Genomic DNA, 17,624 nt, shown 5'->3' with positions numbered 1-17,624 from the left:
ATGGAGACACTCAATTTCACATCAGCCCAGAAATTGATACAGCAGGTAACTCAAGATGACCGTTTCAAGGTGAGAGCTGCAGGTAATGAGACACAGGATATGAGTGTGCTGCAGCCAGGACAAGTGGGAAGGGTAACGCAGGTGAGAGCTTGATAGTAGGTGAAGTTGATCACAAAATCTGCTCAGGTGAGGACTCAGATGAGGACTTTGATGGGACAGCATTCAGAAGAACATTGATGAGTACCAATAACAAAACATTTGGTGCATTTGGAAGTCTTCCAGAAATTCTGTGATCAATGTCATGGTATATGAAGAAATCCGGCGATATGTGGTAAAAAGCTTTGCTCAAAACTTGCAGCCTATCTCCGTCAAGCAATGAAACAGTGGAGAACACTGTTAAAGTTTGTGGACTCACTCATGTGGCTCACTCACACAGCTGATGTCTCAGCTTCTACTACAGACAAGCAACTTTCACCGAAACTCTGAAATCATAAAAGACCATCTTCTTCTGGTGAAAGTGCAGGCTGTTGCCACTGAGCTGTAGATACTGATGTTCAAAAGGACAAGCAGCGTGTCACTGCAGTCTCACAATCTGTCCTTTGAATGTCTATCGGTCTTACTGAGGCAATGACCTGGGGAAATGGCAGTGACTCAGTGGTCCTTTCTGAGGATTGTAGCAAATGTCCTCCCATCCCAGCCAAACTGTCTGTGTCCCTGTTGCCTGTGGAAGCACCAGCCCAGATTGCCCATGTTGAGATTGTGAAGACTTAAAAGTGTATCTTTTAGGCTTGGAGTTGCTTTACATCATTCTCTAAGTCCACTATGTAGTCTCCTGTACTGGAATTCAGTCACCAGTTTTCCACCTGGTGTACTGCTGCCATTGGGATAGCATTGCATTGAAGCATTAGGACAAATGAGACAACTATAAAGCATCACAAACTTGTATGTTTTTACATAAATCAACTTACTCAGATGTGTTATGCCAAACCTCTTAAGCAGGATGGGGCTTGAACCCAGGTCTTCTGGGTTAGAAGTAGTGACATAAGAACCCTAACACTAGAAGTGTTTAGAATTGTAGCAATACTCAGAATAAACCAAATGTGTGAGCTGTAAATTGAACTGAATTGAATTGAATTGAATTTGTTGTCACGTGTACCGAGGCACAGTGAAAAGCTTTGTCTTGCGAGCAATACAGGTAGAAAAACATTGCCAGATTGGAACCATCCCTTTAATAAGCACTGGAGATTGGTACTTTCTTTTCTTAATGGTACTCAGCTGTGCAAGCTGCATAGAGGATCTTGGAAGGAGCACTGAACTCCAAAGCATCTCTGCTGGTATTATTTGATTTTAAATGCTGATTGATCCGCCTACTCTACATTGCACACCAAGGTGATGTCTGGTGTGACGCGTGTCAGAAAACTGTGCACGTGTGGGTGCACTGTCGATGCCACTGTGGATGAGTAATGGCACTCACACCACCCAAAATATGGTTACTAACAAGTCCAGTTTCTCATTCCCCTATGTTGAGAACTGGATCAGAATAATGTAAATAAGCATACTTAAATAAGTACTAACTAGACGTGACCTTAGCCAGCTTCTGAGTTCAGACAGAATTACATCCATCCAGAACAATTACTCCGCATGAAAAAAAAATTGGTGCATTTGAAATAATTTTTAAAATGCCTTAGAAATTGAAGGTTTCAAGTGACTAGACGTAATTTTACTGGGGAAAGACTTGGAGGATAGATGACATAGTTGGATTAAGTAAGTAATACGTGTGCAAATTATTTGACATGGACAACTAACAGAAGAGGGCACATTGGTTTTTTTCTCCAGTTTCCTCATTTCTCCTCCCCCCCACCTTGTCTCAGTCCCAACTCTCGAACTCAGCACCACCTTCCTAACCTGCAATCTTCTTCCTGACCTCTCCGCCCCCACCCCCACTCCGGCCTATCACCCTCATCTTATCACCCTCACCTTAACCTCCTTCCAGCTATCGCATTTCCAACGCCCCTCCCCCAAGTCCCTCCTCCCTACCTTTTATCTTAGCCTGCTTAACACACTTTCCTCATTCCTGAAGAAGGGCTCATGCCTGAAATGTCGATTCTCCTGCTCCTTGGAAGCTGCCTGACCTGCTGCACTTTTCCAGCAACACATTTTCAGTTCTGTTTAGAGGTATGCAAAACTTAACATGTGGGATAAATTTTCATAACAATGAAAGGTGTTGGGCATTGCTTGGAGATGAGAACAAGTTCTGGATGCCAGTTTTCAAAGGCAGGTGGCAGTGATATTTGTTTATGAAATGGAACAGGCAGGAGAACCAGAGGACTAGCAATCTCATTGACCAATAAGTGCCCAAAAGCTGACTCAACAAGGTAATTGATCCACTGTGTGCGAGCAATAGCAATGTTTTGCCACTTCATGGACACTTCACTTTGGCAACTTTCTTTTTAAAACGAGATTTTAAATCAGAAGCATCAATGGATAATGGGTCCACACTGCACTCTGATAAAGGCATGAGTCCTACAGCATGGAGACAAGCCCTTCGGCCCAAACTGGTCCATTTTGACCAAAATGTCCATCCACGCCTACCCCATTCCCTTGTACATGGCCCAAATCCTTCTAAACCTTTCCTACCCATGTATTTGTCCAAATGCCTTTTAAATGTTGATAATGTACCTGCCTCAACCACTTTACAATTCCATGCCACAGTCCATTCACAGTGCCCCAGTAGCACATTACACTGAAAATCTTTGCAGAGGAGGCAACACAGATGCTCTCTGGCTATGCAATCAGCAGGCAAAACCTCCTGATGCCTCCAGAAACCCCATTCATCTATCTGTAACTCACAATACTGGTGCAAGCTTTGCGTTTCTGGTCATGGTCTCCAACAGTCCCTTACTCCTTCCGTATGCTTCCCTCATCCAGAGTCGGGAAAAGTTCTGTCAAATCCAGCAATGTGGAAGATGACTGATAGCCTGTTATCTGATAGTCATGCTCTGACAAAATGGGCATATTTTGTGGGTGTAGATTTCCCAGGTTCATCAGCATAGAATTCCCAAACCAGAAGGAAGCTCCACTCCTCACTGAATGTGAAAGGTTCCTCTGGGATGTAGGTCATTCTGTCCCATTGCTGACATACTGGAATATCTGGGAGGGAGCAAACTCAAAATCTTTGCACTCTGTGAAGTAATGCAAATATTAGGAACAGCAGAAGTATTCTTGTGTCATTTCTTGACAGATACCAGGCAAGGAGCTTGAGTGGAAAATGTTTTTGCTTCAACTCGCACTTTTCATTAAAAACAATTTTGATTTCTGTATTAGAGCAACTACAGTTCACTTTTGTGAATATATGATGTTACATTGATTTTTATTTTAAAAAGACCTCCACAAAGCATTATGAGTTCTGCTTATCCTGGAGGTAATACAGGGCTCTTGGCTCAATAGCATGGCTGGCAAAGCTTTTCTTTACACTTCACTAACAGCAACTTCCTGCGAATGACTCACAGTTTGCCCTTAACTGCTGAGAACAAGAGAGAAGAAACAAGGACCCTGTGACTGTTGTCCTATTCAGTCAACAAGAGGACAACACAAATAAATAAAGGAAATGGGAGAATGTTTCTTTTTGAAGATGGTTGTGGGGGGATGGTGTCAGAGTGGTTGGCAGTGGAAATGAAAAACCTTTTATAAATTTTCAGTGGGTGTCAAGAGAAAATAAAGAGATTGTGTCCCTCCATTGGCAGGATAGCAGACAGTCAGGCTGTGCCAAGCATTTTGTAAAAGCTCACAATATGAGTCTGGCATTGTATCTGATTGCTGCTTCTGGTGCTATTCAAATGTAAACATTGTGAATGACAAACAAAACAAAAACAATACAGGCCCATGTCTCAACATGCACGATAACTAAGGCGGTATGCTCTGACCCAAACTCGTTGCTAAGATATGAAAGCATTCAAGCCAAACCAACCATGAACACCCCAGCTGTTCTTTTTCAGCAAGTACCTGTAGATGACGCCATTTTGGTGAAGGAACATGAGCGCTGAAGTGACCTCCGCTGCATAAAACCTTGAGCGAGCTTCATCAAACTTTCGGGAACGTTGAATTTGAAACATTAAATCGCCTCCGTTTACGTATTCCATGACGAAGAAAAGGCGGTCCTAAATGAAGGAAGAAAGAGCTTTTACAGCTAAATTGCTTAAGGCCTTACAAGTAGCTGCTGTTGGAGGCAAACAATGAAATATTTGTAGAGAAGGAGTTTCATTATGTCAACAAAAGCTCATCAGTCAAAACTGCACTTAGCTGACGATAGAAGAATACATTTCAAAAGCACATCGAAATAAACCGTTATACCAATTAGCTTTCACCCTTCAATCTTTCTGGCCCCACCACTAACTAGCAAACTCTGGCAAAGGCAAAGGTTTTAGCTGTTTTGGGAATCACTTACATCTTAACAACATTTTCAATTCATATCACTTACCAAAGGCTGCTGGTCATAATCTAACCAGTACTTTTATTGCGAAATTCAATAAATATTACAAACAAAACAGCCAGAAAACAATATCTGATCCCAGGGAGAGTTAACTTACATCTTTCATGCCATGATTTGGAGATGCCGGTGTTGGACTGGGATGTTCAAAGTTAAAAATCATACAACACCAGGTTATAGTCCAACAGATTTAATTGGAAACACTAGCTTTTGGAGCACTGCTCCTTCATCAGGTGGTAATGGAGTATAAGATTCCAAGATACAGGATTTATAGCAAAAGTTTACAGTGTGATGTAACTGAAATTATATATTGAAAAATACCTTGATTGTTTGTTGAGTCTTTCATCTGTTAGAATACCATGATAGTTTCACCTCTTTCATATGTAAATCACAAAACTTTTTAAAAAAAATGTTACATTCTCCATGGTATCTGTCCAGATAATGTGTTGAAGATGTTCGCCCCCTGTGTTCCCTGTCTGTGCCATAATGTTTAGACTGATTCTAATCTAAAAAGTGAGTTGACAGACTCTTACATGGATTCATGCAGTTTTTCAGCAAAGTACAATATAACTCTGCAAGTACAAATTCACCCCACAAACCTTGCCAGAAGACTTTCTCTCATGCACAGATCTGAAGCAAATATTGCCTAACAGATTTATAGTTTTGCTTAAAATAATGTATATGTGAAATTGTCGACTCAATGATTAAAGCATTATCCATGCAAATTTAACTATACCCTCTGTCTTACACATACTTATTTCATGCAGGCATTATCTTGTTATTGTGGTTCTGTTCTTCGAGCTGGGAATTTGTGTTGCAGACGTTTCGTCCCCTGTCTAGGTGACATCCTCAGTGCTTGGGAGCCTCCTGTGAAGCACTTCTGTGATCTCTCCTCCGGCATTCATAGTAGTTTGAATCTGCCGCTTCCGGTTGTCAGTTCCAGCTGTCCGTTGCAGTGGTCGGTATATTGGGTCCAGGTCGATGTGCTTATTGATGTGGATGAGTGCCATGCCTCTAGGAATTCCCTGGCTGTTCTCTGTTTGGCTCGTCCTATAATAGTAGTGTTGTCCCAGTCGAATTCCTAGAGGCATGGCACTCATCCACAGATTCAATCAATAAGCACATCGACCTGGACCCAATATACCGACCACTGCAACGGACAGCTGGAACTGACAACCGGAAGCAGCAAATTCAAACCACTATGAATGCCAGAGGAAAGATCACAGAAGCGCTTCACAGGAGGCTCCCAAATACTGAGGATGTCACCTAGACAGGGGACAAAACGTCTGCAACACAAATTCCCAGCTCGGCGAACAGAACCACAACAACGAGCACCCGAGCTACAAATCTTCTCCCAAACTTTGATTATCTTGTTATCCTTATGGGAATTTCCTCTGCACACTTTGGCTTAATTTAATGCTCATGATGGCAGAGACATGATCATTTCCAAGTGCCTTGATCCAACTCTATATCCTTTAGGCAATTAACTTTTGCAGAATCCAATTATGGGATTTATTGCCTATTTATTGCCCATTCCTAGCTGCCTTTGAGAATATGGTGATGCGCTGCTTCTTAAACTGCTGCTGTCCACCTGCTGTAGGTAGACCCACATTGGCGTTAGGCAGGGAGCTCCCAGGATTTTGACCCAACGACACTGAAAGAATAGGGATATATTTCCAAGTCAGGATGGTGGCTGACTTGGAGGGCAGCTTGCAGGTGGTGGTATTCTCAAGTGTCTGTAGCCCTTGTACTTAAGGACATAGGTTTGGAAGGTGCTATCCTAGGAGTCTTGGTGAATTTTGGCAATGCATCTTGTAGATAATACACACTGCTACTACTGAGCATTAGTGGTGGAAGCAGTGAATGTTTGTGTGAATGTGATGCCAACCAAGCAGGCTGCTTTGCCCTGGATGCTATTGAGATGCCAGTGCCATCCATTTAAGGATGGAGATTTCACCCTCAAGTGCTGCTAACCAATTTGAAAGGTCAGTGGTTCATCAGCCAGTGCAGTGCCACCTGAAGCAGCACTCACTATTGAGACTGCACCAGCCAGGAGGTGCATCATGGAACAGGCTCCGAGACCCAGGAGAACAACATCAGGTTCCTCACTAGGCCGCACGGTGATCAAAAAGAGGTAGCTCTCCAGCTGAACCCATCTTTTAATAGTGGCTTTTCCCAAATGACAGGAAACACTAACTGGCATCTTTAAATTCTCCGGATCAGTTGAAGGCTCACTTGGCAAAAATCTGAACTTCAGGCACTTTCCAAACAGAGGCACTTTTCTGACTGAAATCCAGACCTGGCACCTAGTTCCAACCTGCATGGGAAAAATCCATTCATACACTCATTATAGTCTATAAGGAGACTCATTGAACAATTGATTCCATGCCAATAGATACTGTCATTCCCATAATCACACTCCATCCCTACAGTCTTGCACATTTACGTTCCTCAAATGTTGGTCTAATTTCCTTTCAAGATTATTGATCATCTCTGCTTCCACTGACCTTCTAGACAGCAAGGCCCAGGTCACAACCACTCTCTATGTAATCAAACTTTTTCTCCCATTCACTCTTGATTCTCTTGTCCAAAACCTGAAATCTGTATCCTCTAGTCTTTGCACCATCAGCTAACAGAAACAGCTTTATCTTCAACTATATCTATCACAAATTTTAACCTCGATTAAATCTATCAAATTTCTTTTCAACAGCCTTGGTTCCCAGGACTACAACGTAATCTACTGTATTAATATCGCTGGGGCCCTGGGTAAATTTACTCTGCACGTTCACGTTTCCAAGGGCGCAATGATCAAAATTAAATGCAATACTCTGAATATGGCCTAACTGGATCTTCATTAAAGATAACCATCTCTGCTTCTTGTGCTCAATATCTCTATTTATACATTGCAAAAATGCGAGTGCTTTGCTTTCTATTCTATGGCCTGTGATCACTAAAGACCGACGAGCATCAAGCTCCATCTGCCACTTGATTGTCCAGTCTGCTAACTTACCTAGGTGCTTTCCAGTCGATTGGTATCACTCTCACTGGTTGTCATATGTCCAAGGTAGGTTCCACATGTAAGTTTTGAAATTTTACTCTGTATTATAATATTCCAGCCATATATATATATCAAATAAAGCAGTGGTTCTGGCAATGAGTTTACCACTGTTTCCTATCCTCTAGTCTCAAAACAAGCTATGACTCACTGTTTTTTTGTCCTTATGCCAATATTTTTATCCAAGTAGAGAATGATACCCCCCTCACCATTACATGAGTCTCAGTGTTGTTAACCAGCTTTTTATGTAGTTTTCTGTCAAATGCTTTCTTACAGACAATGGCCACTCAACTCTCTTCATCAGGTCACTCTGTTATTTCATTCAACCAGATTACTCGAGCACAATCTGCCTTTTACAAATTCATGTTGGCTCCCCTTAATTAACTCATTCCTCTCCAAATGCCATTTAACTGTTTCCTGAATTATTGCTTTAAAAACCTTACCCATCACTGACATTAAATGAATTGACTTGCGATTACTAACTAAATCCACACTTCCTTGAATTAGTGTGCCACATTTCCCAGTTTTCAATATTTTGGTATCACCTCAGGTTGGGAAAAGTTAGGAGATTATGGTCAACCCTTCCACTACCTTCATACAACATTTTTCAGCAACTTGTGAGATAGGCCATCACCTTTGTTATAAAACTGAATATTTACATACTTCATATGTCATATTTACATACATATCCACAAATCAAGCAAAATTAACATTCAGACACTTACTAGCATCCATTCAGCATTCTAGCAGTGTTCAGATTAGGAGATGCAGTGTCCTACAAATGGAGGAAGGGACTAGGCAATTAAATGTCAACCTGTTAATGCCCTTTAAAATAGGTGTCACCAGTTTAAAGATGGACTTTTTTATGCAGTGAAATAGCTGCCTAGAAACACTTTTACTGAGACTTGGCTACACAATTCTCAGTAATTTATGAGTCATTTTTGGTCTGAGTGAGAAAATTAAATGTAAGTTGTGGGTGGTTATCAAAATTACATGCATTACAATAATTGGTTTCAAGCTCATTGACCATAAGATGGAGGAACAGTAGTACGCCATTCAGGCAATTATGTCTTCAATGAGATTATGACTGATCTAATAATCTTTATGAAATCATGTCAGGAAGGTTTATTAAATGCTCTGATTCCAAGGCAATGGCCAAAGGAGCTTGGTAAAACAGGGTACAGGCTAAATACTGTGGATACTGGAAATCTGACAAAGAAACAGCACGTGCTGAAGAAAGTCCAGCAGATCTGGCATCTATCTATCTCTAACCATTTGGAGAGGAAATAACGTGTTAAAAACATTGTGCCCTTCTTCTTTTACTTCCTCTGTCCCAATCAATGTGTTGAGTCATATTGAAGAAAACTTTCCTGGTATCAATCTTAAATTTGCTTTTTGCTCCTTGTTTCTGTCTTGTCCTACCTTGCAGGCAACTTGAGTGTTTGACGTTTTTTAACAGAACCTTGAGTTTGCTTCTGTAATGTTGTGGCAAGGGGCTAGAGATCTATGATAATGAAGTTATGCTGCTGGCTGAATGAACTAGTTGATAGTTCATCTACTAAAACTGGGCTAGAAATGAAAGACCCAATTACATGATGCCAGTGTGAGCTATTTGTTAGTGGCAATAATTTTGGTTGAAAATTATGAGTGAAAATTTCCTGGGTGATTTTGCAGTCCCTAAATGCAAATCTCACTTGGCAGAGTTAGCCATATCATTGTACTTGTTATTGGAGAGAGCAGTATAAAGCCTAGGCACTGACCTCATACCCTTTTCATTGAACCACAACTAGTACAGCAGGCTATCAATAGATAAGTTCTGTCCAACTGGCCCACTGTTCTGATAAGGCTAAGCCTATAGTGTGATAATAACAGCTAATAACAGATCTGCCCCAGACAATCATTTGAATGTCAGAAAAGCAATTGAAACTTGTCTGAAGGGTATAAGTATTGTAAGGGGAAAAGCCTTTTTGCTTTTATTCAGACTGCTTCCCTCTGTTAATCACACAATGGATGAGTGAAATTTATGTAAAAGATTGTGTTTTGAAAGTGATCACTCTAAATGGATCTGTCCCTTGAAATCAAAGGTTTGTTTTCTCCTTTGGGAGTGTATGCTGAATGACTTGGTGCACACAAAATGCTCATTTTAACAGGCTCAGCACAGAGGCTGGCTATTTATTCTGACAAAGCAGTCAGTTACTTGCTATACTCTGTTGAGCGAACATTGTTCTTTACCTTCCACTTCTCTACTTATTGTTGCAAAACTCCTGAAACATTCTCCATCAAGTTGTACCTAATTGCATGTGGATACCATGTACAGAATCAGAGATGAGAAACTTTACATAAAATCTCAGGTTAAAACTTAAAAACAATCAAAAATCTCATTCCATGTCATCTTGAGTTCAGTGTATCATGGAGATTTGGGCAATGGGAAAAAAGAACATTCTCATCAACAGAATATCCATTACACTGAGGGCTGGAAGCACTTTGTGTACTCTTACAGACTGAAATGTTCCCACAGACAAAATGTTGTCTGTTCCATCTTCTATTAAGTTCATTCGCATCTCTGTAGTTAATCTTATAAATAGTATGGTGGTAAGGTTCAATATTCTGAAACAATGCGGGTGTCCAGTGCATACTAGACACAAGGAACATCATGAACAAATATTGAATGTGCAAACTCAGCACACAGAGTTTGATAGTTCTTCCAGCTTCATTGAAAAAAGGACTAAAATAAATCAAAGAACACAAGCTTAATTTTAAAACTGTGCTACATTAATTTATTTCATTCAAGGTGGTGCTAGACGGGCGGCACGGTGGCACAGTGGTTAGCACTGCTGCCTCACAGCGCCTGTAGACCCGGGTTCAATTCCCGACTCAGGCGACTGACTGTGTGGAGTTTGCACGTTCTCCCCGTGTCTGCGTGGGTTTCCTCCGGGTGCTCCGGTTTCCTCCCACAGTCCAAAGATGTGCGGGTCAGGTGAATTGGCCAAGCTAAATTGCCCGTAGTGTTAGGTAAGGGGTAATGTAGGGGTATGGGTGGGTTACGCTTCGGCGGGTCGGTGTGGACTTGTTGGGCCGAAGGGCCTGTTTCCACACTGTAAATCTAATCTAATCTAAATAGACATTAAAGGGCCATTAAGTGGTGAGAGACCAAAAATCAGAAAAGCCTTCCACACCTAATCACAGTCTACTGACATGACTGGAAAATGTGAAAATACAGATATGAGCTCGTGATAAGATCAGTTGGGTTTGACTGACATATTTTACTGTCTGACAACCTATTAATATTAAACACAAATGAAGAATTGTTAGATGAGATTTGGGAAAGTGTATTCTTGAAATAACATCCTAATACATTTCCAGAAAACTGCAGACAGTTGATTGATTAGACAATCAAACTGAGAAATGATCATAGCGTCAAGATCATTTTGCTTCAAAATGTTTCTTGTACTTTCATGAGGACTACTTTTTAATTTTCAGTTACTTTTTTTTAATTTTCAGGGTTCCTTTTCCATCTCCTCTAAATCCTTTATTTGGTGATGCAGATATTGCAAAAACAATACCTTCTGCATTTGTGGATATTTGGATTCACGAATCAGAATTAGAAGAAATCATCACATTCTCAAGAATTATCAAACTCCATTAATTGTGAAGTCACAACACACAATGAAGACACTAATTTGCTAGATACCTCAGTACTTAAATTTGTATGAGACAACGGGTATAAGTTAACAACCAACCCCTTCTTTTCAAGTAGCTGACATATATTTCTACATGCGATCACTCTAGAAAAAAATCATTCTAAAGACACCTTCCACAGGCTGCTAAGGTCATAGTTAATGCATTTCAATTGCATACGTACAAAGTTAAAAGACTTTAACCAGGCAGTCACGTTTTTACTGAGCCACAGATGAAAATCTCAAAGTTAAAATTAATAATTGACACTATTCAGTGCATTAACGTCCACTCGATATTTTCCTCACATAGAAGCTACTGAATTCATGTATTGTTAAGCTAGAAATGTCACATTCATTTACAAGGAACTTATTACCTTCATATTTTCCTGGCTTCTACAAAGCTGATCATTTCTTTATTGAACGTTTTTTACATTTGTTCTCTCCCTTATGTAGCTTCCCTGTCCTCCCCCTTTCCCTCTCCACTTGGGACCTCCCTCTCCTCTGCTTGCAGTCTACCTCTTCCCCGACCCAGAGATGCCAGCCTCCATCTTCTTCCCCATCTATCTTTCAGTCTTCTTCTTATCTCCAGCCCATCCAATTGGAGCTTCCACCTCCCTATCCACAGGAAGGATTAAAAGAGACATCTTATATATCCAATGAGACACTGAAGAACCTTGAGATGAAGAGGGACTTAGTGCATGAGTCACCAAAGGTTAGTATGCAGGTACAGCAAATAATTTGGCAAGTTAATAAAACGTTGTTGTTTATGTGAGGGAAATTAAATATAAAAGTAGGGAAATTATGTTCAGGTATACAAGACATTGATGAGACCAAATCGATTCTGGATTAGAGTGGTGCTGGAAAAGCCCAGCAGTTCAGGCAGCATCCAAGGAGCAGGAAAATCGATGTTTTGGGCAAAAGCCCTTCATCAGGAATACAGGCAGAGTGCATGAAGGGTGGAGAGACCAAATCGAGAGGATTGTATGCAATTTTAGTCTTCTTATTTAAGGAAGGATACGATTGTTTTGGAAGCATTCCATTGGCCAATAACTGTGATGTGGAGGTAGCAGTGTTGGACTGGGGTGGACAAAGTTGAAAGACAAAATCTCAAAACGGGGGACCTAAGATGGCGGCGATCTGAGAAGATCACACTGCAGAGCTTCGCATCGCAGCAGGAGCAGGACAGTCCTTTAACCCACCCAACCCAGGTCATCAGGATTTCTTGGGGTGTTGGAAAAATTGTGGAGCCCCAAGAAACATTTAAAAATTGACTTACCTGTATTTTCAGCTGTCCAGAAATGCCTAAAAAGGAAGGAGGAGCATCTGAAGCCGGGCCTGCAGCTCAGCCTGCAGCAGCCTCAGAGCAGATTACTCTCCAGGACCTGGTGAACCAGCTCTCGAAATCTCGCGAGATGCTGGGGAAACAGATTGAAGAGAAGCTGGCTCCAGTCTCTCTCATGCTGCAGAAGCATGAGCAGCAGCTGGGAGACCTGGAGAAGGGGATGGATGAGGTGGAGCACAGGGTCACAGTGGTGGAAGCTGATGCCAGTTCATTCAAGGAAGAGATCCAAGCTCTGAAGATGCAGGTTCATAATTTGCGTGACCAAGTGGATGACCTTGAAAACAGAGGCAGGAGAAAAAACATTCGGATCATTGGTCTGCCTGAGGGTAAGGAAGGTGAGCGGCCTGTGGAATTTGTTGAAGATTGGCTTCCAAAATTCCTTGACTTGGGAGACTGGCATGAGAGGATTGAAGATAGAGAGGGCTCACCGGGTCGCAGCGCGGGTTTGTGTCTGGGTCAACACCCTCGTCCTTTCCTGGTGCGGTTCCATCATTACTGGGATAAGGAGAGAGTCATGGAGGCTTCCAGACTCCAGGGGAAGGATCCAAAGGCCCTAATTTACGAGGAGTCTAAGATCATGTTTTCTCAGGACTTTTCAGCGGCGGTGATCCAGAAACGAAAACCGTATGATGGTGTCGAGAGAAGTTTGAAGGAGCTTGGGATTCAGTACTCCGAGATATCTGACAGTGCTTCGGATCACCTTAGATGGATCCATGCATCTCTTTGACACATCGGAGAAGGCAAGAGACTTTGTAGACAAACTAATCTAAGTTTAACAATTGTAGTATGTATAAATATCGTTGTTTGGGTGTGTGTTTATCATTCTGTAAAAGAAATGGAAGAAATCCAGTTGGAGCTTTGTTTTTCCCCCCTTTTTTTTCCCTCTATTGATAATAATTTGGTTCAAACTATGTCTGGTGGTGGTTAAGATGTACATTTTAAGTTTCTAAGTTAGGACATACCAAAGGATGGGTGGGGTATTTGTTCCCTTTTTTTTAATAAAAGAATGTATTTTTTAATTCATATTGATATTCTATGGGGTGTTTATTCTTTTTAGCTTGTGCTTGCGATGTGCCTCTAGCTGGGAGAAATGAAGGTGGTTGAGATGGTTAGATGCCTAGTTATGGGCAGTTCGGGATGGGTAGTTGCCCCCTCTGGGCAGAGGGTGAGTTCCCCTACTCAGCGCTATTGGCGCTTTATATGTTGGTTTGTTTTCTGGTTTTTGTTGTTTTTTATTTTCAATAATTTTGTATGTTTGTTAAATGTAGTGGTTTGAGTTTATGTAGTTTTTATATCTGGTGGATCATGCGACACCAAGGCTCAGTAATTTGTGGTTCGGGTTCCTCCTCTCTGGAATTTAAATGTAATTGCAGAAGATTATGGCTAATGATTTGATTAAATGGTGTACCTGGAATATCAAGTGAAGTCACTCACCAATTAAGAGAAAGAAGGTACTCTTGAGTCTTAGAAAGGTGAAAGTGGATATTGCTTTGTTACAGGAGACACATTTGGATCTGAAATTACAGCAGAATGGCTTTGACCGAGTTTATTTTTCATCATTTAATACCAGAAGTAGGGGAGTGGCTATATTGGTTAGGAAAAATCTCTCATTTAAATTGTTGGAATGTATAAAGATACATATGGGAGGTTTGTAATTCTTAAAGCCTTGATAAATGGGGAAGAATATGGCATTTTAAATATGGAATTTAAGCTCATCCTCTTAAATTCTTGGAAGATGCTTTTTCTAATCTGATAAGTCTCAAGTCTCGGCACATCATTATAGGGGGATATTTTAACTACCTCATGGACCCCACAGTAGACAGGTTGCCGAAAGGTCCCTTGATACCCTCTGCACAAACTAAGCAGTTATTGGGTTTGTGTGGGGAATTAGGATTGGTGGACGTCTGGAGATGTCTCCACCCTACAGGTAGGGATTTCACGTTTTTCTCCAATCCGCACAGATGTCACATGAGGATTGATTTTTTTCTGACCCCTGTGGTAACCCTGGATCTGGTGGCATCCTGTATGATTGGTAATATTGCCAACTCTGATCATGCTCCAGTGTACCTCATGGTTAAAATTAAGGATGTTACAGTGGATTCAAGGTACTGGCGAATGGACCTCTTTATTCTCATGGACAGTAAGTTTGTGAAGTATTTCTCTAGGGAATTTCGGGCATTCCTAGACATCAACATAGGCACAGTTGATAGCTCTGGGAAACTGCCAAAGCTTATGCCAGAGGGTTAGTTATTTCATATTCCACAAGTAGGAAGTGGCAGAAGGGTGAGTAGCAACGTCTCCTTGAAGCACAATTGAAGGCAGCCGAGAAGGCCTATTTTGACAGACCCTCGTTGGTCAAACTACAGAGGATCACGGCACTGTGGTCTGCACCAAATTCCGTGCTCACGCAGACAGCAAAGAAGGAGCTGGCTTTTGCAAAGCAAAGGTTATACGAGCATAGTGACAAGCCAGGCAAATACTCAGCATACCTTGCCAGAAAGAGACGTGCCCCACAAACCATTTCAGCGATCAAGGAAGGATGTGGGAACCTAATATGTGATTCTAAAAAGATTAATATGGCATTCCAGAGATTCTGTTCTAAATTATATCAGTCTGAGAATTGTGAGGAGAGGCAGGCCAAAATGAAATCCTTTTTTAGAGATCTGAAGCTCCCGAGTGTGACTCCCGAACAACAGTCCTTTCTCAATGTTCCACTATCGGACCAAGAAGTGCAGGAAGCTGTAAGGCAGCTTCAGAGTGGAAAGGTGCCCGGTCCTGATGGACTTCCCAGTGAATTGTATAAGGAATGTATAAGTATACTGTCAGGCCCGATGCTGAATATGTTTAATGATTCATACAGTCATGATTGTCTTCCATCATCTCTGAGAGAGGCCAATATTTCACTTATCCTTAAAAAAGGGAAGGATCCGGAAGAATGTGCTACATACAGGCCCATCTCGCTCTTAAATGTGGAATTTAAGATCCTTTCTAAGGCTCTTCCATTAAGGCTGGAGACTGTGTTACCCTCTATTGTTAAAGAGGATCAGACGAGCTTCATAAAGGGTCACAGATCCTCCAATAATGTTAGGAGGCTGCTTAACATAATTCAAGCATGTCAACAGCAGTCAATACAGGGATTGGTGATTTCTTTAGATGCAGAGAAGGCATTTGACCGAGTTGAGTGGCCGTACCTTTTCTATACTCTAGACCGGTTTAGTCTGGGCGAAGTTTTCAGAAGATGGGTAAAGGTTCTCTACAGTGTACCTCTCGCTGCGGTCATTACCAACGGGGTACGATCAAGCAATTTTGATATGTCTAGGGGCAGCCAGTAGGGCTGTCTCCTTTCACCCATTACTTTTTACGTTGGTGATTGAACCGTTGGCAGAGGCCTCTCGTGGGGATGTCAATATATCAGCTCCGGAAGTGGGGTCAAAATTACATAAGATCTCGCTGTATGCAGATGATGTTCTAATTTTCTTGACAAATCCAGCAGTTTCAGTGCCTTGCCTGATACAATGCATTCACGCGTTTGGCACTTTTTCAGGGTATAATATTAATTTTGCTAAATCAGAGGCTATGCTTATGGGTGGTCTTACAAAAGAGTTGGCTCTTGAGAGTGACTATAGATTCCCATTTAGGTGGTCACAGGGGGGTTTTGTGTATTTGGGCATATTCATCACTCCAGTTCTGGATTGGCTGTACAAAGCCAATTTTACTCAATTATTTGAAAAAAATTAAACAAGATCTCCAAAGATGGGAGGCACTTCCAGTCTCATGGTTGGGTCGGATAGCGCTTATTAAGATGAATATTCTCCCTCGTTTGCTATATCCTATACGGATGCTCCCCCTGATTTTCCAAAAACAAACACTCAGGAGACTGAACAGTTGGTTCAGCTCCTTTATCTGGCACCGTAAACGGCCCCTCATTAAATTAGCCAAACTGCAGTTGCCTCACAGATTGGGGGGAGTAGACCTTCCAGACATTAAAAATTACCAATTAAGCTTGCTTTTGACCTATGTAAGTGATTGGGTTTGTGGGGACCCTCTTTCAATATGGCTAGATATTGAAGTCTCCCAGGCAAGGTGCCCCCTTACCAGTTTGCTGTTTTTGGACAAGGTGAGGACAGTTAGGGAATATTGCCATAACTCAATAGTCATCAATACTGTTAAAGCATGGAGGGCAATTCGGCAGAGGGAAGGTAATATTGGCAAAACATCTTTGTTTCCAGCTTTAGTAGGTATGCCGAGTTTTCAACCAGCTATGATAGATTCAGGATTTAAACGTTGGGCAGCTAGGGGCATATCTTGCATGGGTGATTTATTTGAGGGAGATGTAATGATGTCCTTTGATCAGTTGTACGGAAGTACGAGTTACCTAATAGAGACCTCTTTCGTTTTTTCCAAGTTAGGGATTTTATTCAAAAAAGGACCACACTTTTGACTGATCCCTACAAATCTGACATAGAAAGAGGGGTACTAAGGGCTAAGTGTACACTCTCTGTCAGTACTCTATATCACAATTGGGGGGTGCCATCTTAGATGAGTCTGATCGACTCTGCAAGATGTGGGAAAGAGAGCTGGGTGTTGAAGTTTCTTCAGAGGCATGGGAGGATATTTGGGAGAATGCGAGGAAGATATCAATTTGCAACAGGACCCATGCTTTACAGTTGAAGATTCTTACAGGGTCCACAGACCATTTGTCAAAATTTAAACCAGGGGTATCTTCAGCATGCTCCAAGTGCAAGGTCTGTACTGGTACTCTTACCCATTGTCTTTGGTCTTGTGACAGGCTTCAAACATATTGGAGCGCTGTGGTGGGTGCAATGGAAAGGATTTTAGGTGTAGGGGTGGAGAAGGACCCTAGTTCGCTCCTTTTGGGCCGACCCATTATATTTCCTGCAGACTCGCATAAGGCAAAACCTTTCAATATTCTTACATTCTGTGCAAGGAAGAATATCTTGCTAGGTTGGATATCAGAAAACCCCCAGGCCTGTCGGGTTGGCGGAAAATTGTTATGGAGCATATTCCCCTGGATTTTCTCACAAATATGGTACACCACAAAAC

At 41.6% G+C, this 17,624-nt stretch overlaps 1 protein-coding gene across 2 annotated transcripts in view; it reads right to left on the bottom strand.

The window, feature by feature from the left end:
* The window catches only part of LOC132819714 (protein kinase C epsilon type), a 586,475-nt gene that overhangs the window by 85,678 nt on the left and 483,173 nt on the right, over positions 1-17,624 (bottom strand). For both annotated transcript variants that reach the window (XM_060831385.1, XM_060831386.1), the window contains one exon: positions 4,003-4,157. In XM_060831385.1, the coding sequence (XP_060687368.1) occupies positions 4,003-4,157 (155 nt within the window). The remainder of the gene's footprint in view (positions 1-4,002; positions 4,158-17,624) is intronic.

Source organism: Hemiscyllium ocellatum, chromosome 10 (assembly GCF_020745735.1).
Source record: "Hemiscyllium ocellatum isolate sHemOce1 chromosome 10, sHemOce1.pat.X.cur, whole genome shotgun sequence".
In the NCBI taxonomy this organism is placed as follows: Eukaryota; Metazoa; Chordata; class Chondrichthyes; order Orectolobiformes; family Hemiscylliidae; genus Hemiscyllium; species Hemiscyllium ocellatum.
This window is presented reverse-complemented; position numbering and strand designations above follow the sequence as displayed.